Source organism: Eptesicus fuscus, chromosome 16 (assembly GCF_027574615.1).
Source record: "Eptesicus fuscus isolate TK198812 chromosome 16, DD_ASM_mEF_20220401, whole genome shotgun sequence".
NCBI lineage: Eukaryota > Metazoa > Chordata > Mammalia > Chiroptera > Vespertilionidae > Eptesicus > Eptesicus fuscus.
This window is the reverse complement of record NC_072488.1, coordinates 54,938,909-54,965,738: the sequence shown is the minus strand read 5'-3', so window position 1 is coordinate 54,965,738 and position 26,830 is coordinate 54,938,909. Positions and strand designations below refer to the sequence as shown.

At 41.7% G+C, this 26,830-nt stretch overlaps 1 protein-coding gene and 1 long non-coding RNA gene across 5 annotated transcripts in view; one reads left to right on the top strand and one right to left on the bottom strand.

Annotated features, from left to right (window-relative positions):
- Positions 1-1,597: 1,597 nt before the first annotated feature.
- The window catches only part of KDM3A (lysine demethylase 3A), a 54,997-nt gene continuing 29,764 nt past the window's right edge, over positions 1,598-26,830 (bottom strand). Inside the window, exons 12-26 of one of the 4 annotated variants that reach the window (XM_054728588.1) lie at positions 26,060-26,274; positions 22,769-22,921; positions 22,532-22,627; positions 22,037-22,164; positions 19,945-20,140; positions 17,924-18,096; positions 17,306-17,542; positions 15,401-15,572; positions 12,772-12,859; positions 11,969-12,099; positions 5,288-5,407; positions 5,071-5,210; positions 3,235-3,411; positions 3,018-3,152; positions 1,598-2,297 (exon numbers count right to left, since the gene is read on the bottom strand). In XM_054728588.1, coding sequence (XP_054584563.1) covers positions 2,199-2,297; positions 3,018-3,152; positions 3,235-3,411; positions 5,071-5,210; positions 5,288-5,407; positions 11,969-12,099; positions 12,772-12,859; positions 15,401-15,572; positions 17,306-17,542; positions 17,924-18,096; positions 19,945-20,140; positions 22,037-22,164; positions 22,532-22,627; positions 22,769-22,921; positions 26,060-26,274 — 2,260 coding nt within the window. In that variant the 3' untranslated portion in view covers positions 1,598-2,198. The remainder of the gene's footprint in view (positions 2,298-3,017; positions 3,153-3,234; positions 3,412-5,070; positions 5,211-5,287; positions 5,408-11,968; positions 12,100-12,771; positions 12,860-15,400; positions 15,573-17,305; positions 17,543-17,923; positions 18,097-19,944; positions 20,141-22,036; positions 22,165-22,531; positions 22,628-22,768; positions 22,922-26,059; positions 26,275-26,830) is intronic. The other 3 variants (XM_054728589.1, XM_054728590.1, XM_054728592.1) reach the window with 3 other exon arrangements.
- LOC129151948 (uncharacterized) lies at positions 2,263-22,152 on the top strand. Its single transcript, XR_008558653.1, has 4 exons — positions 2,263-2,315; positions 17,871-18,005; positions 20,212-20,312; positions 22,135-22,152. It is a non-coding gene; the product is annotated as an uncharacterized LOC129151948 (long non-coding RNA).

Genomic DNA, 26,830 nt, shown 5'->3' with positions numbered 1-26,830 from the left:
ATAGGTGTGAGTTTTTTAATTTATCTTGCTTTAGTCATCCATCCATCCATCCATCCATCCAGGGCTTCTTCAGTCTGGTGAGGTGTCTGTCATCAATACTGCAAAGTTTCAGTCTCTGAACATCACCCCCACCATTCTCTTGGCTCTTTGACACAGATTACCAAACCTATATTGTGTCTTGCTTATAAGTTAACATCTCTTCCTGGTTTTCAGTGATATATTGTGTATTTTACCACTCTCCCAATTTGTAAGAGATTTTTCTGTTAATTCATCTGCTAAATTTCCAATTTTAACCATCATGCCAGCATTTACATGAACAGAATTCACTCTGTAAATTCTGTTTATTGACTTTCCAACTCTGATCATTTCAGGCAATTTCATTCTTTCATCATATTTCCTATACTCTCATTTTTTAAAACTTAACATTTCAGAATATAAAATAAATATTGGATCATTCCAGAACCTGCAAACTTTGCAAATTTAATGATACATATGAAGATTCTTTTGATTCTTGCTCATGGTGGCTTTCTGTCTTTATATTTGTTATTACAAAGTATTTGATTATGAATAATAAGTCCTTGGACTTCTGACTTTTGAGATCTGACTTGAAGGGGGTTTACTCTAAAGAAGACCCAAGCTTTCTTTGACTTAGGGAGATTTCTAAGCGATGGTGCCAATTCTAGATGTAACCCTATATAGAAGAGCTTCCTACTACCACTGAATTGTATACTAGTACTTAAAATCCAGGCTCTAAGCCTTGTCTATACTACTTGATTCCAATGTAATTTCTTTTAGTGTAGACAGAGCTACGAGAACCTGTGAGCTATAAAAAGGTGACTTCCTGAGTTCTGTCCCTTCAGAGATAAATATTTTAGGTACTAGAGGCCTGGTGCACGAATTTGTGCACCAGTAGGGTCCCTTGGCTTGGCCTGCAGGATTGGGCTAAAACCAGCTCTCCAACATCCCCCGAGGGGTCCCAGATTGTTGAGAGGGCGCCTTGCTGAGGGACCCTATCAGGGCCGGGGAGGGCTCCAGGGCATGTCCAGCCCATCTCACTCAGTCCTGACTGGTCGGACCCCAGCCCAGCAGCAAGCTAACCTACCGATCGGTGCATCTGCCCCTTGGTGGTCAGTGCATGTTATAGCATGCGGTTGAGCGGCCTTAGCATATCATTAGCATATTATGATTTGATTGGTTGAACAGACAACCGGACAGTTAGCATATTAGGCTTTTATTATATAGGATTACTGTTCTAAAACTATTCTAATAATTTCATTTTTTTTTAACTCTTGCATTATGAAGGGCCAGAAGAGAGTCAAAGCATTTTGATCATCTTTACAGAATCATTTAACCAGTCACGATTTGTTTTGTTGTTAATCCACTTCTAAATTTAGTTTGTTGGTGGTGTTTCTTTGCAAAATTGTGACAGGGTTTCCACCTAGGTTGGGAGAAACTTATTTCCATGTTAGCATTGTAATAATCCTGGAAAACCATTACAGCATCTAATTTCTTTGCTTTTAGAATGAATTCCTGGAGCAATCTTTTACATCTATGACATTTGATTAAAGGTATGTAGAATGCCAATAAACAGTCAAAATATTATATGAATACTTTAATGCAAAATGCTCAACACTTAAAATTAGCAAAGCTTCATTTAAATTAAAATTCCATTTAACTAAAGATGGTTAACCCCAAGAATTGTACAGTAGTTGGTTTGTTATATAATGCCAGTCCTGATTCGAAAGAGCAAGAATGGCATCGTTAGCTGTCATTTCCTCCGCTGCTTTTCTAAACCCTAAGGGTTGGGGGAGGGGATACTCAGACAGACACAGAACAAAATACAACCCAAATAAACTGCACAGTTGTTCCTAATAGTTTTAACCCATTTTGACTAAGCTGTCCAAGAAAACAGCTAGAGTCATAACTGGAGTATTGTTCCAGAGCTGAGAAGAGGTTTTTATTTTTATAGCTTGGTAGTTCTGCACTAAGTGAGAAGTCACAGTTGAAGGATGCATGTTCTGTAAATAGTAACTACATATACACATTTAGTGTCTGTAAACACTAGAAATATACATTAGACAGAGTACCCTCACCAGGTACAGTTTAAAAAAGATGAGGTAACATGAATCTCAAAGTCCACAGGAATCCTGCCTGAAGAGTTTGAACAGCTGCCAGTATTCACCTCCAATGTACAGGGCTCAAGGCGTCTCGAGGACCCTCGGTTTGCCAAAGCTGGATTCCCCAGCTTTCAGCATAGCAACGGCATCTTTGACTGCATGGTAGATGACATTCTTCACCTAAAGGAACGAGAGGAGGTATGGTTAGTTTGCTGTTAAATCTAAAACCTGTTATTAAAAATAAACCTTTCCTACCTGTTTTCATACCATTCTCTCGGAATTTAAAACTCAATATTCACTATGAAATGTCAGTACCTGAAAGGTCCCTGGGCTCTTTTAGGCCCGTATTTCATACACATTTTAAACCTATGCCTCCTTTGAAGAACTTTAAAGACCCCTCTGTGGCCTTTAATGCCACATGGCCCTGCCCCTGGCAAGTGCACAGAGAGGCAAGTCCAAAGGTACAGTTTTATTTTTCAGTTTATATTTTCCCCTCGTTTTCGAACATAAAATTATGTTACTTGGTTGACTATTAAAAGTCCCTAAAAAACCTACCCACTCAGGCCCTCTTTGGGTCCCAGAGATTCTGTTCTGCTCTACCCAAGGGTGAGACTACTGCAACACTAAAGGTCTGTGTTCACGACCCCCGCCTGGCAGCTCAGCCAGGATCCTAAGTCAGATCTATTGACTTTAACACTCAAGACTTTCTCTCCAGGCAGTCCCTTACAGACCAAGGTGAGATTTCCTGCTTGCTCCTCCTTTGTCTAAGTAGACAATGAAATTCAAAATAAAGCAGTTCATCAAATCACTGGACCAAGAGTGAGTTCACTGACTTTATAAGGTAAGTAATGGGCCATGAAGCCAGAGCCAGCCAATGCCAGGAATCAGTGCTATTTTTACCTGTAATTTGTCTTCATGATTAGTATGAGTCTGTGACAGGTAACGGAATTCCTGAGTAAGCCAGAAGCAGTGTTTTACATGCTCTGGGGAAACAAAATCTTCAGCCACTTTGATACAGCTATATAAGTTATGAACCTGAAAAACACCAAGCCACATCAGCAACACACACAGAAGTTCTTAGTAAAGCCAGAAAAAAGGACAAAGTACTGGTTCTTGCCTGATGTGGAGCTCCTGCTGGGATAAACACCACATCCCCAAGAAACTGTACAATAGCCCAGCCTTGAACGCCATACTCTTGATGAAGACGCTTCCTTAGGGATCTGTCTAAATACCAGCTCTGATCATGAATGGGATCGTGGTCTGCTGGGTTTTCTTGACCTTGCTCTTCTGATACCTAGAATATATTAAAAATATTATGAAACTGAGCAATATGCTAAGGCCCAATGAAGGCATTCCTCCCGGTGAACCGTGTGGGCAGCGAGTAACTGTCATATAGGCCTTCTTTGCTAATTTATGCCCTATTAGCAAAGACGATTAGCCCTCAAAGACATTAAGTAAAGGAACGAAGGAAAGACTGAAAGAAATGAGGCTTCCCTTTTATCACTTCCTGTAAACAGACTGGCAGCTTCTATACATGTGTATATGTATGTGTACATATAGTTAATCTCCACCTGAGGATATTTTTCCACTGATTTTCAGAGAGAGTGGAAGGAAGGGGAAGAGACAGAGACACATTGGTTGGTTGCCTCCCACTTGCTCCCCAACCAGGGATGGGGATCGAGCCTGCAACTGAGGTACATGCCCTGGACAGGAATCAAACCCAGGACTCTCAGTCCACTGAACCAAACGAGCTAGGGCAGCCTGTATACTTTTGTAAATACAAATTTGGACAGTATTTTGGTCTCTAGACTTTTAAATATAAGTTGGCCCAAGCTCCATTTTGCAGATAATAAACACCTGTATAATCTGAATTATGAAATAGTCACCAAGATTAAATTTGTTTATTCTAGACCCACAGACTCAGGGTAACACTATTAAAAGAAATAATATGGTGATTAGCAGGTTTTCTTGAAGAGTCAAATGACCCTTAGCCAGAAACACTTGGATTCAAAGAAATGTTGTTCAGGGGTAGGTGTATTCATATCCATTGCTCATGAATAGCTGGAGGATATCAACCACAGGTATCTAAGCTGCCACCAGCAGCCTCATGGCCAACCAGGTTAAAAACTGAATACACCCATCTTTCCAGCTGCCTAGAACTTACACAGATAGCCCTTTGCGAGTAGCTGCCAACTAGACTCAGAATCTTCAAAACCACTCCATGTCTTTCCAGTGACCCTTCACAAGCAGGGCTGGAGGCCTTCCTGACCTGCTTCTATGTGAGGGCAGACAAGACCAACAGTCTTTTGTAACTCACTCAGAACATGGTACCAAGGGCCAAGGAATGATAAACAACTTGTGAAGTGCTTAGATTTTCAAGGCAATAAAAACAAATTACATGCTATGAGATGGTCAGAGGAAGTAACTTATAGAGAGCATAAAAATTTGCAAATGCACTGTTAATATAAAACACTATACTATAAGAGACAAGGGCTCCTTTCAGAGGTGTGAAACTAATCATTTAGAAATCCTGTTTCTTAGCATCCAGCTTCAGCCTATCCAATCTGACAGGCACAGATTTAACCTTTGAGGTTGTGGTAATTCCCCAGTAACCCAGTCAGTTCTTAAATATGTAGTAATTTATATTGCTACTAGAGGCCCGGTACACAAAATTCATGCACAGGTAGGGTCACTAGGCCTGGCCAGCAATCAGGGCCCATCTGTGGGACAACTGGCAGGGCAGATCAGGGGGCCCCTGCTGGCACCCGCTTTGGCTGGCCTGGGGCCTGCAGGCTGGGGGCAGCTCCTGCATTGAGCAACTGCCCCCTGATGGTCAGTGCGCATCATAGCAACCAGTCGTTCTGCCATTCAGTTGATTTGCATATTGGGCTTTTATTACACAGGATAGGATTCCCCATGCCTCTCTTCACATGCCATAGGGTAAGGAGCACACCTTTTTAAGGAATTCTCGTATCTTCTCCGTGTCCTTAGCAGCATATATGTGCCAGAGAGCCCCTGGCTTCTCTTTCCCTTCAATAAATCGCTTTATTGTGAGTTCATCAGAGTCTCCATCTTGAATAGTTTTAAGGACTTCTGGAGCAAGAGAAAGCAAACATCAGCACACAGTCTCCAGATGGAGAGTGAGCCCCACTTTTACCTCAGCACCCTACCTTCTTCTTGGTCATACTGTCCTTTTGGAATTCCCACATAGACCATGACATTAGCTGCATCAGATACATCTAAGTGAAGATTTGTTGTTCCATATTTCCGATCTTCTGGAGTAATTAATCCTGCAAACAGAAAATGCCTTAAATATACTAAAGGTATAAAGGCTGACAGTCTTTCCTACTCCCTGGAGGATACCTAGTCATAAAATTGAAGAGATGCTTCTCTAATCATGTAAAAATAAGAGAACAATATTTAACACTAGAGGCCCGGTGCACGGATTCATGCACCTGTGGGGTCCCTCGGCCTGGCCTGTGCCCTCTCGCAATCTGGGAACCCTCGGGGGATGTCGGACTGTCAGTTTCGGCCTGATCCGACAGGCCAGGGCCGACATTCTCCAAGGGATGTAGTAATGCGCAAAGCGGCAGGCAGCTGGGGAGCCTGGGCTGGGCACTGTGCCGCTTCCACTCACCCGGCCCTGCTGTGCCTGCTGCTGCTCGGTAGCACACTGCCATGGAGTAAGGTGAGGTTCGTGCTGCTACAGCAGCGCTTGCCAGCCATGAACCCAGCATCTGACGCCCGTTAGCTGAGCAGCACTCCTGCTATGGGAGCACACTGACCAGCAGGGGGCAGCTCCTGCATCGAGAGTCTGCCCCCTGGTGGTCAGTGCACATCATAGCAACCAGTCAAACAGTTGGTTGCTTAGGCTTTTATATATATATATATACAAATACTAGAGGCCAGGTGCACGAATTTGTGCATGGGTGGGGTCCAGCCAGCACACCCCTATCAGGGCCGATTGGGCTGGGCCAGCTGGGGGGAGGGGCTGCAGGCAGTTGGCCAGTGGCTCCGCTCCCTGGTTGAACTCCCGATCGAGGGGACAATGTGCATATTAGCCTTTTATATAGGATTATTTTATCCTTTAAACTATTAAAGGAAATCATCTTAATTAAATATTTAATCATAAATATAATAAAAGAAGTATAATAAACCATCTCCTAATATGAGGGCTTTGGTTTTTAGTGATAGGCAAAAGGTCCCTGACAGACCCTTCTGCTGAGAATAACTAAAAATCCTGGATCAAATAATTGGGAAAATATTTAAAAAAAAAAAAAAAAAAAGAATCACTGTGCTCACAAGAAAAGATAAGAAGCCAAAACTAGGAAGCAGGGCACAGCCAATGCTAGCAGGGGAGTGGAGCCACAAGAGCACACTGAGGAGTCATGGCTCTGACACCCAATCGTTAACAAATGACCACTCTCTAATGATGTTTGTGGTAAGGTATAAGGTGTTTGAAAGTGAACACATTTTTATTTTCTTCAATCCCTAACTGCTTACTCAGGATGGAAACAAGTTTGTCACAGGAAAAGCTTTTCTAGAATAATGCTGCCATCTACTGGAATCTAGATCTGCTGCCACCTATTTCAGCAAGCAGAAAATTTACAATTAAACCTCGAATCTTGACCTTCTCCCATCTGAACAATTTGGTTCTCCACCAAGTTGTTCACAGAAAAAAGTCTTGGTTGTCAAACAAGTTTCAACATTCTCCACCTGACAACCCTGTCTTGCTGATACATCAACATGACGAAAAGCATCTCTAAGGCCACAAAGGACAGAATGTGAGTCAGTCTACCGTGCTGTGAATATTTTCCTGCTTGTTGGTTTTTGCTTTTGTTGCTGGTAAAATGGACACTTAGCAAGATTTTAAAACATAAAGAGGCCATCAGGTGTGCTGATGTTGCTAAGGGTGTGCAAGTGCTCACAAAACAAGGGATCACAGGCAACTACAGAGGTAGAAAACCTGTTGTTGATTTGGCTAAAGAAAGCAGTTAGCTAGTGACAGCATTTTGGAGGCAGTGATATATGAACCAGCAAAGATGCTGTACCGTTGGAACAAGTGCTGAAAGTGATTCATTTAAGGCCAGGAGGGGGTGATTCAATAAATTAAGAAGTGCTTGTATATAGATTAAACAGTACATTAGACATGTACTGTATATAAGAAAGGTTAAAATGGGGAATTATTTGGGGGGTCTGGAATGAATTCAATTTACACTCTTTCTAAATGAATTGGTTTTCAAACAAATGGCTTCTCAAACAGCCTTTCGGAATAAATGAAGTTTGAGAACCAAGGTTCCACTGTATTTGAAAACTCAGATGACCACTTCTACCCTTGGAAGCTTCGTTTCAATAAAACATGGATATTCACATTATGCAACATTACACCATTTACTTCTGTGGAAAAATGCTTCATTTACATAAACGCCTACTGTGAACAGAGTATCCTGAGATCCTGACCATCCAGCTACTTTGAAGGGCTTGAGTGAAGTGAACTCACTTAGGGAACATGATATGGGCTTCAGGTATATTCAGAGCTCTCTAACCTGAGACCTGAGCAGCAAAGGGAGTAAATAAGCAAGGGGACTCCTGCCTGTGTGTCCTCTCCCACAGGCTGGAGAACTACCTTGGGCATCTAGTCAGTGAGTTTCCCCAACCCTGCTCCTGGTGGTGCTCTGGGCTGGCTCCACCATAACGGAACAGTGGTACTGAGGTCCAAACACTTGCTCCCCCCAAAAATGTCTCTGAAGAACATGGCAAAGATGCCAAAGACTCTTTCCTTTCTTCAAGAGGACTGCCATCCCATCCTCAAGTCTGAGAGATTAGAGTTGGAAGTAATTATGGAAGAAATGGGAGTCAAGTAGTATGAAACACTACATCAAATTCACTGAATGATTCAAACAACTGAAGTTTTATTCAACGATAAATTGGTAAACAACCCTTTCAAAATGGCCAACTATAATCCAAACCTGAACAAAGACCCTACATAAAACAGGTCAACAGAAGCAGCTGAAATTATAGAAACCAATCTCAATCCTGAGCAATCTTTATTGGACAGTTTATCAAGTCATGGCCAAAGAATAAAAACCCAATTCAAAGGGTACTTTAAATACTAACTTAAGTAACTAGTACTACCGACACAGAACATTACATTTAAGAGTACATGTTAAAACAGCTGGAATGCTTGTAGAATGACCTGAATGTCCAGCAACACTGAAATGACTAATAAAATTCCATTGATTCAATAATGTACAATGCAACTATTAAACGTTATCTTACCAAAGATGACTAAGGACTAATATGATAGAGTGAAGTCAGCATCATGGTGGAGTGAGAAGACTCCTTTGTTTTTCCCCTTAAATTTACAAGTAGCATGACTATAACTCAACAAAAGATACTCACCCCCTTCACGCTCAACACACAAACACGCCTGAAAGATCCACCCATTGAAACATCTCAAGATGGGGCAGATTGGAATGAGAAGGGGAGAAAAGATTGGGGGAACGGATAGCAAGGGTGGCTGCACATAGAGTTGAGTGCCTACCATGGTTCCGGTGAGTTCAGAAGCCAAAATGGGGACAGGGAGGGAGTCAAACTGAAACCCTCACACTATAGCCTGGATTGTAAGAGGGGCAAAAGCAGTAGAACCCTGAGAAAAATTACCTCCCTTTTTCCTTTCCCATCCTAGCAGACCCTGGTAGAGGAAGCTTAAAACAGCGCAGCACTGCCGACAGCCATTACTGGAATGAGGACAGAGCCACGCATGTTAAATTTGTCTTCACAGGCCCACCCATCTAGGCAGAGACTGGTAAAGAAAGATGAGAAGCCCAGACAGTGGGAGTACCCACAGCACATGCTGGCAGGGGGGTGAAGCCAATGATCACACACTTGTCTTCCTATGCCCAGTTCATCCAGCAGAGCCCATTAGAGGCAGTGGAGACACTTCCAAAATAACACAGTGGGGCCAGTGATCATTAGTAAAAAGATAGTGCTAGGAGCTCACTGAACCAGTTCTATAGCACCCACCATAAACCCATACCACAGTGGTAGTGCCCCATAACCAAGATGAGCTGGTCACAGTAAATACGTAGCATTTTTCTTAACTAAAGTGGCGCTGCCTTATCTCAAGAGGAAAAAAAAACAACACATAACAAAAACACCTTGTACTGTAACACCATCTGCTGGAAAAAAATAGAAGTACCCTACCCATCAAGTCTCTAAATTGTTGAGAATAAAACAGCATCTAAACAAAAGAACTCTTATCTCAAATGCACAGGCAGATAATCTGTCAAATACCTTGAACCATCACAGTAACATGGAAGTACAGAAAGAAAACGAAATGTCTCCTGACATTAAACTCAAAGTCCTGGGAGAATGTGACTTAAATGACAGAGAATTTAAAATTGTAGTTGTGAAGAAGCTCAATGAGATACAAGAGAACTCAGAAAGGCAGTTCCATGAACTCAGGAAGAAAATTAATGAACAAAAGCAACACTTTACCAAAGAGATTGAAACTATAAATGAGAACCAAATAGAAATTCTGGAACTGAAAAACTCAATAAAATAAGATGAAGAATACATTAGAGCACTGGAAACAAAGCAAACCAGATGGAAGAGAAAATTAGTGAGCTCAAAGACAGGAATGTAGAAATGACCCAGGAGGAAGAGAACTAAAAGTTAAAAAAAAGAAAAGAAAAAAAGAACTTGCTCTGATCAGTATGGCTGAGTTGGTTGAATGTCGACCTATGTACCAAGAGGTCACCGATTCAATTCCCAGTCAGGGCACATGCCTGGGTTGTGGGCTCGATCCTCAGTAGGGACATAGAGAAGGCAGCCTATCGATGTTTGTCTCTCATCAATGTTTCTCTCTCTTCCTCTCTCTCTAAAACCAATAAAAAAAAAAACAGTATTAAAAAAAACTATAATTATCTGATTCCATAGAAAGAGCAACATAAGGGTATACCATATGGAGAAAAGGAGAAAGGAACACAGAACAAAGAAATAGTTAATCAGAACTTCCCAAGCCTTAGGAAACATATGCCAAATAGCCAAAACAATCTTCTCTGAAAACAGACGAAGTTGGAAGTATCACACTACCTGATATCAAACTATAGTACAAATCAGACAGAGAAACACAAATATCATATGGTTTCACTTAAATGTGAAATCTAAAAAACAAAATAAATGAGCAAAGAAAATAAACTCATAGATACAAAGTGATGGTTGCCATACTATACTTCAGGAAGCAGACAAAAATTTTTTTTCATGAATGGAAGAGGATTGGGGGGCTAGGTAAAAAAGGTGAAAGGGCCCGGCTGGTGTGGCTCAGTGGTTGAATGTCAACCAATGAGCCAGGAGGCTGTGGTTCGATTCCCTGGTTGGGGCACATGTCCAGGTTGTGAGCTCAATTCCCAGTGTGGGGTGTGTAGGAGGCAGCAGATCGATGATCCTCTCTCATCATTGATGTTGCTATCACTCTATCCCTCTCCCTACCTCTCTAAAATAAAATAAAAAGGTGAAAGGATTAAGAAGTACAAATTTGTAGTTACAAAATAGTCATGGATATTAAAGCACAGCATAGGGAATATAGTCAGTAATTTATATATATAAAAGCCTAAGTGACTGGCCGAAGCTCATGCAGGAACTGCCCCTGGTGGTCAGTGCACTCCCACAGCAGAAACACCGCTCAACTAACATATGGGCACCAGATGCTGGGCTCACGGCTGGCGAATGCAGCTGGGGTGGTGTGAGCCTCTCCTGTGGATCCGCTGGGCGCCAGAGTGGTGGCGGTGGCAGGTGCAGTGGGGCCAGGATGAACTGGAGCGGTGCGGACAATGGGCTGGAGCCTGATGAGCTGGCGGGTAAGGCCAGGCTGTGGTGGCACAGAAGTCCACTGATCTCCATGGGTGAGGCTGAACGACCCCACTGGTGCATGAATCCATGCACCAGACCTCTAGTATTGTAATAACTAAGTATGGTGTCAGGTGAGTAGTACATAAACTTATCAAGAGGATCACCTTGTAAGTTATATAAAACTAGAGGCCCAATGCATGAAATTTGTGCACTGGGGGATGGGGGTGGGGGGGGGAGGGGGGAGGGCCCCTCAGCCCAGCCTATGTGCTCTCGCAGTCTGGGAGCCCTCAGGGGATGTCTGACTGATGGCTTAGGCCCACGCCCCAGGGAGTGGGCCTAAGCCATCAGTTGGATATCCTTAGCACTACCGCCATGGAGGCAGGAGAGGCTCCCGCCACTGTGCTTGCCATCAGTGAGCCTGGCTTCTGGCTGAGCGGCACTCCCCTTGTGGGAGCACACTGACCACCAGGGGGCAGTTCCTGCATTGAGTGTCTGCCCCCTGGTAGTCAGTGCGCATCATACCGTCTGGTTATTCCACCATTCAGCCAATTTGCATATTAGTCTTTTATTATATAGGCTATCTAACCACTGTGCCGTACATCTGAAATTAATATAATAAGGAATGTCAACTGAATTTGAAAAAAAATAATAAAGTTGTACATGTGAAGTATGTTTTTAACCAATGTTACCCCAATAAACTTAATTTTTAAATTTTGGAAAGGGCTATTAAACTACATGTAAAGATTTTACAATGTATTAGATATAGAAGAAAGAAAAATAAAAAATTGCATATGCCCAACAACTACAACTATGAAAAGTAAATACACAAACATTTGGCCAGGAATGAAAGGAAATATGCAAAAATGAATCCTGCTGTGTTAAGTGTTGGGGTTATACATACTTTTCATCCCCCCAACAATAACAACAAAAAATCAATTTTCCAAACATTTTAATTTGCTCTATTCTATTATAATTTTTTCAAGTAATTTCCTCCTTACCGTAAGCATTATACATCTTGGGGCCCAGATCTGGCCTAACAAAGTAGTTTGGCAGCCTAGAGGCCAAGTTCAGTTTGCCATCTCTCCGTGTGTACTCGGGCAGTGGAATGTTGGCCATCAGGTCATCAAACCTGGTACAAAACAAAGAATTTGAAAAATAAAGTTGGCTTTCTAATTCATTATTATATAATTTGTTCCTTCTACACAAGAGGAACAAACAAAAATACCTGGCTCATGAAGATGGAGACAGCTGAACATTAACAATATTCAAAATCAGAATTATAGAGGTTATAATCCTTCACCACAAAAAATGTATCAAAATGATCTGGAATATCAGATAAAAGATCTGAACAATGAATTTTCTGGACACTCGGATTTATTTATTCATTAGTTCTGAGGATACTTTTCAAGGTTCAAGCTCAAATCAGGAAAATTAATCTACCAATCTAGCGGTCTCATTGTCTAACACAAGACCGACTATATCACACGGAACCCTGGCAGTTCAGATCAGACTACTGCCTCAAATTCAGCACCTGCACACCTCAGCCGCCTCTTCTCTGGCAGAGCACTGCAGGGAAAACACGCAGAGCTTTCATTCGCCAGATCTAAACCTCAGTAACTTATCTCACTTGGAAACACACATCTCCAAAGTTTATCGAGTAGAAAGGAAAAATCAACCCCAGTAAAACCATGGCAACTTTCTATTTCCCTGAGAACTATTTTCTCACACCATCTCAAAAAAGAATTTATTCTACCAAGTCAAGGACTGAACCATCTACCCCCCTTCCCACCCTCCGTCATACCTGGAAGGCATCATATCTCTAAAATCTTCTCCTGGTGGCCAGTCCTTAAGTTTCAACACCATTGGTTCTTTTTCATTTTTTAATCGGTCTGAAAAACAACCAGAATAACTGAATTGCTCCTATTAACTCAAAAATAGACCAAAATAAATGGCAAATTAGCATTTTATGCTTAACAATGCAAATAAAATTTATTTATCACTGTAAAATTTCATAGTCTGATACATTTTACATATAAGTATTTTTCTTTAATATTCCTATCCATCAATTGCTAACTTCTACAGTGCCAAGAAATCCATCCATACCCAGGAGGCAGTAAGAGGTAGCAAAATAAAGATCACCCACTCATTTGTACCAGGGCCCTATCTTTTCTAGATGCTTATTAAACTATTAACTCATTCTTTGAGATTTCAGCCACTCCTTTTGCCCATTATCTAGGTGGTGTTTGACAGTTGTCCCTCTCACTCAGATCCAGTCTCCTCTTGCATACTGAGTTCTGGAAGGAGTGAGCAGCTCCGCAGTGAATAAACAGCAATGCAAGTTAACAATCAAAGACCACAGGGGGAAAAACAAACCATTTTCTGAGGCTAGCATGAAATATAAATGACTTGTCCAGCCGGGTGTCTCAGTGGTTGAGTGTTGACCTATGAACAAGGAGGTCACAGTTCGATTCCTGGTCAGGGCACATGCCCAGGTTGCAGGCTTGATCCCTAGTAGGGGATGTGAAGGAGGCAGCCTACCAATGATTCTCTCCCATCATTGATGTTTCTCTTTCTTTCCCTTCCTCTCTGAAATCAATAAAAATACATTTTTTAAAAAGAACTAGAAATGACTTGTTTTACTCAGAGAGACGGAAACTGATGTTCTATCCAGGGAGACCTAGGGCCAACAGGGCCCACTCTGCCCCACCCTGGCAGATACACATAGAGTTTAATGAACACTATTTTTGTGTGACAGAACCACTACCTATTGCAGGTAATGCCAAGGAACCAAGACCCAAGGAGCTCTCATTGGAAAAGATATATTGATAATTATGATTAACAGCAATGACAACCACTTTTGCACTTCTTGCTGTGTTCTAGTCTCTGCTAAGTGTTTTAATGATTTAATCCTTGCAACTAAACCAATATCCCAATGAGATTAAGCCCTTTTTAATATTCTCAATTTTAGATGAGGAAATTGACAGATGTCCAAGGGCATCCAGCAGAATTGGAACTGCAACCTAGGTTTGACTTCAGAGCTTGTACTCTTGAGGGCTAACGTTTGTAAAATGTTTTACTCAACCACTGTTCCATAACCTAGTTTAAATAGGTGCACTCATGGGGCAATAGAGGCAGGAAATCGCAGGGAACAGGGTATGTTCAGAACACCAGCAGCAAGCACTTCAGTGTGGGTGGCACGCTGGGGGTGTGCAGCAGGAACATCGCATGGAAAGGCAAGATGCAGTTGACTCTGGAAAGTTTGAGCCCCAGAAAAATCAAATCACTGGCTCATATAACAGTAAGTACATATCCAGTCAGGATTTGAACCCAGACCTAACTGGATGGCACACTGTGGTAGCTCTATCACCAGATCTCTTTCAAAGAACTTGCTGCCAAGACACAGCTTTAGGGTCTGCCTCAGCTGCAAAGAGCTGTCTCACCAGGTTACTGCCCTTCCCAGGCACCAGGATCTAGAAACTGAGGAGGAGGGGATACAGGGTAGTGTTGAAGGTCCTGACATCTCCCACTTCAGCCCAATCTGTGACGACGAGGGACAATAATAACTCCAGGACTTCCTGCCATACTGGCTGAAGCTTTATTGAGTCTGCCTTGCAGTTGACTCCTTCTCATGCCAGTTCTGCTTCCCACCTCTCTCTTCATTTCAGATAAATATTTTCCGTCTGAAACTCCATCTTGGCATCTACCTATGGAAAACCCCATCATGTCTTATGTAAGGGTTAAGTATAACTTTATGGGCCATGACCTATAAATGTGGGTAACGGGATAAGGAAGCAGGAGAGTAAAATGTGAAAGTATGTCTAAAAAGAATGAGTGGTGAATGAGCATATTTGAATTACTGAGTTTGAGGAATGAACTGGCTGAACCTTCCAGCAGAGATGGGGGCCTGGGGACCCACTGCTGTGCTGATGGGAACCACAGGGCTCAGTGTGCACTTCATGTTCTTGGAAACAGTTTACTGATTGGCCAACCACAGACAGGGCCAAACCTCAGCACAGCACTCTAGCCTTCTTTTAGCTACAATCCCTGCTCACCCACATGGAGCAGACAGTGACCAGGAGACCCTGTATTAAATGAATCCACATTCCCTGGCACCTTCAGGTCTATTTACCTTAAACAATTAAAAAAACAGATAGATGAAGGTGAGACACACATAACCACCAGCCTCGATTCATAAGCCCTGGCTTTGTGGTACCCTCCTGCTGGGCACAAGTGGAAGCACCTGAAGGATAGACACTACAAAATTAACTTGTCTCAGTTCAAAAACATAAACTTTGAAGAAGAAATGGGAAGAGAAGACACTAATTTTAAGCTCTAAATCCTGGAAAATGCTGCTGTTACCACCGAAATGTCTCAGATTCCTGTCCCTCCTTTAAAATCCTCAACACCCATTAAAGATCTTTAATACATACTTGGAACATCTTCAAATCCATCCCAGAAATCTCCTACTGTGGCTCCTGTGATGATTTCATTGGTCCTGCAATTAACTAGGTCGACTTCCTGACCTCCAAATTCTTTCCTGAAGGATTCAGGTTTCCAAAGTTCAGTGTTCAATTTGTGATGCACTCCTGACACCATTACTGGCTAAAGAAGAGAACAAAGACTTTAGTTTGAACTCCTCCCGCTCTGACCCCACACCTGTGGCAGCTACTGGCTTGTTTGTCTATAGGTCATCTTATCTCAGATCCAAGGTGCCAGCTTACACTTCTGAGCACCCACAGCACTTCCTGTCTTCATCACATCTGTTACAAACATCCCTTGCTCTCAAACTACCTTAGTACGCTTCTAGGAGCAAGGACTCCATTCCCAGTATTCACAGAATACCAGTGCCAAGGCTCAGGGTAGGCAGAAGATGTGGTAAGACAAAGGCCAGCAGGAGAGTCCTGTCTAAACAGGGCACTGCCACTGGCCTCCAACCTGTTGCTGCTAGGCAGAAATATGGACCTGAGGTTGCCAAGTCTTTTAGTTATCTAAGACAAGCCAGAAATCCTGAACTTTGTGAAATCTGACTAAAATATTGGCAATCAGTTCAATTTAAAAAATTAAGTTATTCATGCTCTTGGTCTAAATTCCGTCTGTTACTGTCGTCATGAACAAATCTTAGGTACACAGGGCTGAAAAAAATATTTTTTAGAATTTTTTGGTTAAATATGTACATTTTTCTGTATGGCAATTCCCTAGCCTTGTCCAAGAGGAAAGTATTCCTTTAGTGAGGACTCCATTTAGCCCGGAAGAAAAGCCAAAGATTCAGACAACACAAACCAAAACAAGAAAGCAGAGGAGCAGGTGTACATAGCCATTCATCTCCTATAACTATCAACCAAAACTTAAGATGCAGTGCATTGGCTGGTGTTTCTCAGTGGTTAGAATATCGGCTGGCACTGAATGGTCTTGGGTTCGATTCCTGGTCAAGGGTATGTACCTGGGTTGTACTCTCTGCCCCAGGTCGGGGTGCAAGTGGGAGGCAACTAGTCAATGTGTCTCTCTCACATCGTTTCTCTCTCTCTCTCTGTCCCACCCTTCTTTCCACTCTCTCTGAAAAAAGCAATGGAAAAAGAAATCCTTGGATGAGAATTAAAAAAAAAATTTTTTAAGCTTAAGATGAAGCAATGCTGCCTTGTAAAGCAGATCCCCTGAGAGACTACACATCAATTACAAGATAAACCACCTGGCTCTGGCTCACCTAAAACTGCCTTCAGCACAAGGTTTTAATTCATGAAAGAGGGATACATGATTGTCATATTTTGTCTAATCCCACAAATCCCTAAGCCTCCTAGTCATACTCCACTTTTGTTGAGATTTATCACATAAAAATAACTGAGTCCAGGTGCTCTCATCAAAAATCCAGTGACTAGCCTTAGCCAGTTTGGCTCAGTGGCTAGAGCATTGCCCCAAGGACTAAAGGGTCCTGTTTTCAATTCCGGTCAAGGACATGTATTTCAATTGCAGGCTGGATCCTCAACCCCAGTCAGAGCATGTGGGGGAGGGCAACCAATCGATGTCTCTCTCACATTGATGTTTCTCTCTCTGTGTCTCTCCCCTTCCCTTCCACTTTTAAAAATCAATGGAAATATATCTTCAGGTGAGGATTAAGAACAAAAAATCCAATGACTAGTCAAAAGCAATCAAAACCTCACAAGCCATACTCTGCCTTAATTACATTCACTCTAAATAGAAAAGTACAAAAATAGGAGATAAAGTATACAGTTATGCTACTTATAATTGGGGGAGGGATGGCAGAAGGAGGGGATTGTCAGTCTGCCAAAGGTACCAAGAAGGGGGATCTGAACTGGGCTGGGAGAGCAGAGGACTCTTACCTGCCCTTGTTTCCAGCACTCCCTAAACACATTCCAGTTGCTCTTGTTATTGGGATCTTGCAGGCACAGTAAGCGATTGTCACATAGCCAGTAGTGAGGAGTGTCAAAGCCCAGAATGCTGGGCTTGATCGTCAGTCCTTGAGGCCTCTTAGATAAATCAGAGGAAGTTTTATTTTGCACTAAAGAGGCAAAGATGTCATCAAGAATTTTTGGTGTATTCTTGAGTCCATTTTCTGCCTGAATTTGAGAAAGAATACAAGTCTTAAATGTCATTCCCTGCCATCAAAATGTACACAATATACATTTCATTCCTATAATGGTAGGACAAGTCTAGATCACATATCCAGTAAACAGTCCAAGCCAGGACTCTGAGACAAAAGGTAAGTCTCCTTCCCCCACTTGACATCACAACTCACAGAAGTGGGTACAGGAGAAAGTATAACAGGGGAAAATTGCCCAGCCCAGTACTATAACCCTGTGAAGCCCACCTGCCAATCACATGGCCTTCTGTACCCATGAATGAAAGCCTAGGATTCATTTCTACTTTCTGTTTCAAATTTTCTAGTGTCATCTATTCACCTTTACTAGGCGGAGTACAAAAGCAAAACAAATGCATACCTTTCCTGTAGAGGAATTCAAGAGATTTCGGAGGAAACCAGAACTGTTGTTGCTTACAGGTGTCAAAATCGTGCTGTTAAAGGTATGGAGGACTGTGCTGGACTTGCTCAAAGGGGGCAGGGGTGGAAGGCATTTGATTTCATTCTTTAAAATTGGCATCATTGGTTGTTTTTCTGAAAATAAAAAACATCCAAATCGAAAAGCATTCTGAAAATAAAATTCCTTAGTAGTCCTCTATTAAAATTACTTTGGAACCTGTTTTCATTTATTAGAACAAAAAAACTTAAAGGATAAATACTAATGACATTATTTAGACAAGGATTCCCAACTGGTATTAAATAACAAAGATCCAATACCCAGGGGATACATGGTAAATTATATATATATATATTTGAGTTTTAGAGGACATTAGAGCTGGGGCAATGAGCCTAGGCTGGTCTGCTCTGGCTCACTAATAAGTCAGAGAAAAGGGGGCCTTGGGAACAGGCTTAGAGGGTTTGCCCGGGATGAACTGCCACTGCCCATTGCTGCCCTGGTTGCAAGCCTTGTAGGGACCCTTAGAGTTTAGGAGATGCTCGCCTGTGGGGAAAGAAGGAGAGAAGACAAGACGGTGCTCCTGAGGAGGAGGAAGGGAGGCTAAGCGTTGTTTTTTTAAACTTCTGTTTTCTATTTGTTTGTTCCTAGTATACAAAATACAATTGATTTTTATAAATTAACAATAACTAGCAACCATGTTTATTAAATATATGCTTTTTAATTTTTCACATGTAATTGGATTGTCTGCAGATATCAACAACTTTATTTTTTTAAATATATTTTATTGATTTTTTACAGAGAGGAAAGGAGAGGGATAGAGAGTTAGAAACATCCATTCAGCTGCCTCTTGCACACTCCCTACTAGGGATGTGCCCACAACCAAGGTACATGCCTTTGACAGGAATCAAACCTGGGACCCTTCAGTCCGCAGGCCAATGCTCTATCCACTGAGCCAAACCGTTAGGGCAGATATCAACAACTTTATCTCTTTCCTTCCAATTCTAATATCTTCTTGTTTGTTTGTTTGCCTTAACACCAGGATTTCCAGTACAATGTTTAAAAAACTAGTGATAGCAGGTATGCTTGTCTCTTTCCTGAACACAAGAGGAACGCTGTAAAAAAAAAAACACCTATTCAACCAATTAAAAAAATTCAATCACTATTTATGATGACTGATGTCAGTTTTATTGTAGAAGCTCATTACAGTAAGTACTAGAGGCCCGATGCATGAAATTCATGCAAGAGTAGGCGTTCCTTCACCCGGCTGCTGTTACCGGCTTCCCTCTGGCACCCGGGACCCTGGCTTCCCTCCCAGCCCTGGCTTCTTCCGGTCTAATTAGCATATTACACTTTTATTATTATATATATTCCCTTCTGTTCCTAAGATTTAAAAAAAAATCATGAACAAGTACTGAATTTTCCTATTTTTCTGTGTCTCATAATTTTTGAATGTTAAACTACACCTGCATTTCTGATGCCCTTGTTCATGCTGTATAAGTCCTTTATTGATAGTACTGAATTCTATCCACTTAAATTTTGTTTAGGATCTTTGCATGAAAGAAACTGACCTGCAATTTTTCTTTCTTTTAACATAAACAGAAAGCGGAATCATGTAAATTCTAATCTAACTACCTGATTCCAAAGGCCATATTCTTTATACTATCATCGAGCACAGATAAAGAAAAATAAAATTGAAGCCAGGACACTGAACATTAGACAAACAAGAACTATATAGAGGATAAGAACAGAAAGGCAAAAAAGTCTCAATCTTCACCTAACTTAATCATCAGCAATAGCTGTCCTTGCTGGTGCTGCATTTTGAAAACACTTGCACTTGTGTCAGGTCTCACGGTGACCACAGGGAACCACTTTCCCTTCTACACGACCTCTAACTACTCTGTTCTCACAGCAGCTAAGGCTGTCCAGTCCCTCCCCCAAATGGACTAAAGTTCCCAGGAACCCACAGGAAAGGAGGGAAAGCTCACCCTTATTTTCCTTGTTGACATTCCCACCTGTCAGGTCTGTCAGCCAGTTGAAAGGAGAAGTGCTGCCTGGACAGGCTGGCTTGATGCTGCTGGCTGGCTTGGAGGCGGCTCCCCCACCCATGGCCACCGGCTCCAGCACTGAGGGGTTCTGTTGGAGCATGGTTCCGAGAGTCGGTTTTTCTCCAGCTAAGGAAATCTGAGTATAAAAAGAGAATTTTACACAAGCTGAAAAATTATGTTTTCCTTTTCTTACCTTCCTCCTAACAGCTCACCAGTAAGAGAGACAAATACCCAAAACAAAGCCCAGCAACAGCCCTAGATATCACCATGGCTGCAGTAATCTTACAATAACAGAACAGGACTATAAGGTAGGGGAGACTTTAATTTTTTAGCTTTTATGTATTACTAGTGAAACGTTAAGATATGCTAAGAATTTAAATACAGCAAAATATTCCACCCACACCCCTTTATCTCCCATCTCACACTTATACATATCCTGAGCACTCCATCTACCATGTTGCTTTAAAATGACCAGTTTGTGCCTATATCCCCAGTGAACTCACCCTAGTATCTGGAATAGACACTCAAAACAGGGTGCTGAATGAATGAATAAAGGAGGCAGGGTAGGAAAGGTATAGCTGTGATTTCAGAAGGAAACAGGAAGTAGAGAAAACGCCCTTGATTTAGCATAGTGGAATGGGCTTTTAAATGTAGTGATCATTAAAAGAAGTCAAACAAACTGAGAAGAAAAAAACCTGGAAAGAGCACACCACTTATCTTTCCGTTACTTAGAAAACTGCCTTGACAACTCAACTGGGGAGGTTATACATACATATATGGAGAAGGAAAAGGATAGTCAAATTCCTGTTTGATCCCGGCCCACCCTTTACATGTGATATGATTTCTGTGAGGTCCAATTATTGGTATTGTTCATTATTTCTCGACTAGAGGCCCGGTGCACGAGGGGGCGGGGTCCCTCAGCCTGGCCTGTGCCCTCTTGCAGTCTGGGAGTCCTCGGGGATGTCAGACTTAAGCTGCAGTCTGGCCTCCCTCTGCGGGAGGCGACCCGGCAGGCAGATCAGGGGACTGACCAGTCGTTCCACTGTTTGGTCGATTTGCACATTACACTTTATTATATAGGATTACTGATGAGGAAGCTAAAGCACATATAAACCAGTTAATTTGAGCCACAGTTATGCAACTAGAAAGTGGCAGGGGAAAAAAATTCAAATTCAGTTCTGACTCCAGAATCACAACTCTTCTACCCATGCTGCCTTTTATGTAAATGTAAAAACCTCTGATTATTAAACACGATGTGGAATAATGGGCTGAGGGAGCGTAAGGGAGATGTGGGAGAGAGGATGTGATGGTGGAGATGAAGGGTATGACTCTAGGAAGAGCACCAGCACCAAGGAAATGTACATTTATGTTGAGTGATGGGTACATAAAGATTCATTTCAATATTATTTCCTTCAACTCTTCACATATATTACAGGGGTAAAATATACTTAGTAATTTAACCTTTTGCACTCGGATGTCGAGTGTGACTCGACATGGTTAGCATCGGTAGCAGCTCGTATGTCGAATTGTATTGAATGTATCAATAATTTGAAATATTAAAAAATCCAAATAAATAAGTTTGTATGAAAAGAAACTCCAGTTTTTTATTCTACTGCCGCGCTTTGTAAAATCTGGGGTATTTAAAAAATTAAATCCCGAGTAGAATAAAGGAATCGAGAAAAAAGCAAGCAAGTGCAAAGGGTTAAAACATTTAGAGCTTAGCTGAATCTCTTTAACTCTGCAAAGTATGAGAAGTTTTTAGAAACCCATATAAATTTGACAGCAACTTATTAGGTAGATTATAATAGAAGAGTTTTTTCCTTTTTCAAGAAACAAAAATTAAAAACCTACTGAAAGTTCCATGATAATAATGTGAAAAGTTAAAATGGGTCTATGAAGTGGCACATGAAACATGAATTCTCTTTCCACAGACAGTGTCCCCATATTTCTTTCAAATATACAGAAATCATTGGGTTATTTGAAAGCAGACAGACAACAATAAGGATGGTGAATCTAGCATAAACAGTAATACCTGTTTTATGTCTTCCTTTGAGGCTGGCTTGGAAAAGAGTTTGAATTGCCTGTTTGAACAGGGACAATTTGCCTTTATTCCCCATTTTGCTCTTACAGAATGAACAATGTCTCCAACTTCATAGAGGGCTAAAAAAAAGGGCACAGGCAAACATCTGAACATGGATGTCACGTATTTTCAATCTCAACATGACAAAGCAGAAGCGGACGTTTCTGGCAGGATAACTATTTTTTTAACAGCATGGGGCTTACAAGTCCTCCTTTTCTTCCTGCTAAGTATGTTTCCCCCCAAATGTACCATTTCCTTTCCTTCCACAAAACTGTTTACAAGACCTTAATCACAACGTTTTAGGAACATTATTTTACAAATTTCTGGACAATTTATGGTACACACTAAAATAAAGTTAGCACGTAATATACTATACAAAGTAAAATGAAATCACCTTTGAGCTAACCAAAACAAGGTGAAAAGAAATCATTACACCATGTGAAATACCTTTTCCAGGGATGATCTGTGTAGGCATCAGGTTCTCTGGTTCATGGATCTGACTCTTCACACACCTTATCCAAGAGAAAGTCTTGTAGACAGAACCTGCAAATAAATAACTGATTTGTAGTAACTGAACTCATGGACTCTAGCCCCAACTCCCTCAAGAATCCATCACCACAAACTAATAAAAGGCTTAATCTAAGTGTGTTAAGGTGTCTGGAGGAGAATCAAGTCAATCCTCACCCTGCTGGCAATTCTTCCTCTTCATCCGGTAGCAATCCACACACACTCCAAACCCACACCGAGGACACACCCAGTGCAGGTTGAAGATGGTGGTGTCACACACATCGCACATTTCTCGAACACCTTTGACAGCTCGCTTCCAAGCAACCTGTCCTACAAAAATCAATAAATCACTTAGTCTTGGGAGAAGAGGGCTTATGAAATATAACTTGAAGGGGGAAGGGAGCTGATGTTACTCCTCCCTCTGACTGGAGTTCCCATTAGTTCTGTTCAACACCCAGAGCTCATCTCAACTCCACCCCACCCACAGGCCTCTTCACACCATAAGCAGTTGGGGGGTGTAGTTTTACCCCCTAGGAAATACTCAGGCTCTGCACCCCTGCCCCTCCCACCCTCCAAGGAGTTCTGCACACCACTGATGTGGGTTAAGTGCCACTGAATAAATCAATAAGAAAAGAAAACAGCAGCGGTTACACTGGAGTTCAGACACAGGTATCACACCACAGTGGTTCTTCATGTTTAGGGTTATGAGACCCTTTGAGAATCTGAAGGCAGCATGGACCATGCTTTCTCCAAAGGAAAAACAAATTGACTCAGATACATACACACAACATTTGACATAATCTCAGGTTAGTCACAGATGTCCTGAATCCACACAGACTGCCCATTAAAAACCCCAGGGTGCTTAGGGAAATGGGAGGAAGATGCACATTAATTTAGTGGGGGCACAATAGTCCATAGTTCCTTCATGGGACAGTCATAACTCGATTTTGTTAGTGCCAGGAGTGATGTGGAAACCCAAGACTGACTTATACTAACCAAATATCCAACAGATCTATATATACAAAAGCCCAGCGACTGAAATGGCAGAACGACCAGAACAACTGGTGGCTATGACGTGCACTGTGGCAGCCAACCAGCCTGATCTGGGCCCTGATTGGCCCCCACCACCCCGATTGGGGGCAGGGCCAGCTGGCCAACCACCCAAAGCCCCCCACCCCGCCCTGCAGGCCCAGCCCAATGGGCCCCCATTGGGGCAGGCTGGCTGGACCCCACCCATGCACAAATTCGTGCACCAGGCCTCTAGTTAAGGCATAATCTAGAATTTTACAAAGTAGAATTTCCCATTCCAATGGCCAAGCCCTGATAACAGGGAAGGACCTTCCAGAAATGGGCAGGACATATAACCCACTCCTCCACCTATGCAGAAATGCCAGATCAGATGCTCAAATCAAGTATTAGAAAGTTTCAAGGAGTATGAGCAGAGAAAGGACATTTCCTGGGTCAGAGAAAAGCCCAATGTCTGCTGATAAGAACACTCTTTTCTGTGTGTCTCCCTCTCCTGAACAAGACTGGATCAATACTGCCACATTCTTGTTCTATGGAGAGTTCATGGTTAATTCATTCATTCTTCAGACTGACCACAATGCAAATGACCAACTTCATTTTGCACTGAATTAATCCAATTGCTGAGTGAACTTCTGCCATTTCATTATAGTGCAACAGCTCACTGTATAATACACAGAGCTTTAAGCAGTTTGCAAATGAGATTTATGAACTTCACCTTGGTCACTTGCATTAGACTGTTTTATTAGAGAACATTTTTGGATCTCTGAGCCACCATTTAATGATTTTTTTTGTCACTGAAAAGACAAAGTATAAATGTTGAGATCAGCCTCCTAATCTCAGGATGAGAGTAATCCCTCTGGGAACATCTTGTGGCATCTTTCACTATCACTCAAAGTGAGTTCCTCTCTCCAACTGACCAGCTGGTTAGAGGAAGTAAAAAGGAACAGAGGACTCAAACAGACAAAGAGGAAAGGTTAATCACGTTTAAATCTTCAAGGACAGAGTTTCTTAATTATGCCTATTTCAGATGACCCACCAACAGCAAAGAAAAAACATCAGTTGCTTTAAACAGCCCTGCTGATTTGGGAATGAAGTACTAATATGTTCCAAAGAAGTGTTTCTATATTCTGATCATTATGTGCCACCTTCTAGATCAGCAGTCGCCAACCTTTCGGACTGCACGGACCTGGTTGGCGACCACTTAAAATTTTTTTCTTTAAATCTATTACTTTTACTTAAATGTATATAATAAAGGCACTTTGTATCTCTACCGAAAAGAGAAAAGCATCATCACATGTCTTAAATAGATTATGAGAAAACAACAATGATTCTTTATTAGAGTCTCTGCTACCCAAACAGAATAGAGTGATTGATTCTACAGCTGCTCTTCTCTTCAGCACGACTTTGGCTGTTCCAGGGCTCACAACTCCATCTCCCCACCTGAATTCCTGCTCCTCAGAATGCTGCCCCATTCCTTGGGCTCTGAGATGCAGTAGTGTCCATACCTGTCCAATAGATTATTTTTATTCTTAAGCTAGCTTCAGCTAGTTTCTGGTACCTACAACTAAAAACCTTAAGGCTGTATGGGTAGATGCTTGCATTGAAACATTATTTGCCTATGCAAAGTCTGAAAAGCTACCCACCAGAGGAAAGGAAAGATTTCACCTGAAACTCTCAACCACTTGGGAAAGAAAAAATGATGGAAGAAAATTGAGACTTAACAGACAGATGCCCCTTGGTGCTTCTGGCTGGATACCTGTTTTTACAGAGGTACATAGACAGACAGAGGTATGCTGTCCTCCCAGATGTCATGCCCTGAGATGTTATGAAGGAGCTGTGGCTTTAATGTGTCACCACACTGATTGATTCCTATGTTTCATTGGGCTGACCAATGAATGTAAGAGTGGAGGACACCTGCACACACCCATATGGTACCTCCACCTATTTCCTTAAAACCTTGCCTCTAACAGAAGCATTTTCATCTGAGTTTGTCCCCATTCTCATTATTGGGACCCAGCTCCCCAGACTGATTCAACAGGTCTTGGGTAGAGCCTGTCCGTTCTAATTTTCTTTGAAATGTATTCATACTTAAGAACCTTTGTCTTAAAATAAACCAACCTGAGGTTTCAACCCCTTTTGTTAAGCCCACACTGCTGGTAACATTGTGCAAATTCCAAAACCACCTCATCTTTGCCTTTCTTAACTAAAAATGAGTTCTACTCCTTTGGTAATCACCCCCAAGTAAACCCCACAGATAGGTAACTGGCTCTCATGAAACCAACAGGTAAAATCTGTTACAAAAGAAAAAATACAACCTCATTATGCCAAAGTCATCTAAACTTTGGGGTGAAAATGAAACCTAAGCAATAAGGACTTAGGTGCCATTCAGGAACAAAAATCAAGTTGGACTTAAAAATCCTACCCACTAAGAGATGTTCTTACTGTGTGGCTCAATAGTTGACATAGCTTCCTTTTCAGAAATCACCATTTGACAGAAGTGGTCTCCAATGTTGGCCAGGATATACTTTGCTGTGTCCAAATCGATCCCCACCACGTTTTTGTTTATAGGCAACCACAAGCCAATTGCTTCACTGTCATACTTGTTTGGAGTTAAGAAACCTTCTACTCGCAACACACCATGTTTGTTGAATTTTAACCTAGAAGAAGTAGGGAAAAAACAGGTGCATTTCATAGACACAAAATTAATTTACAACTTATAGTTACCAATTAAAATCAATAAATTCCTTCCCAGTTTTTTATAATCTTCATAGCTAATTACAGCCAATTGTTATTTGGCAATGTCAGTAGAAAGATAAGAAAAATATTTCCAAAAGACATGGTGGGGAACACCTGCCAGACTTGGGGGCAAGAATAATCACAAGTCACCAGAGAAGTAAAATGAAAACAGAAGGTGGTAAATTATCTGATCAGATCTGAATACAAATATTGCTTCAAGAAAAATGCTCAGCAAGGGAAGGCTAATGCTAGACAGTCACTGAAGCCATGACCACATAGGTATTTAGCAACCCATATGAATCCTAGCTGCAAATTAGGGTGTAAGCTCCTGGAATGAGTGGCAGTATTAAGATGGGCCTCAGTACATAAGAGAGAGGAGTAAAAGGCAGAATACTTTCTCAGTATTCTCGTTCAATATTTTTGACACCTGAATGTTTTTTCTAAGCTATGTGTTGGTTTTTAATTTATTTTAAATAC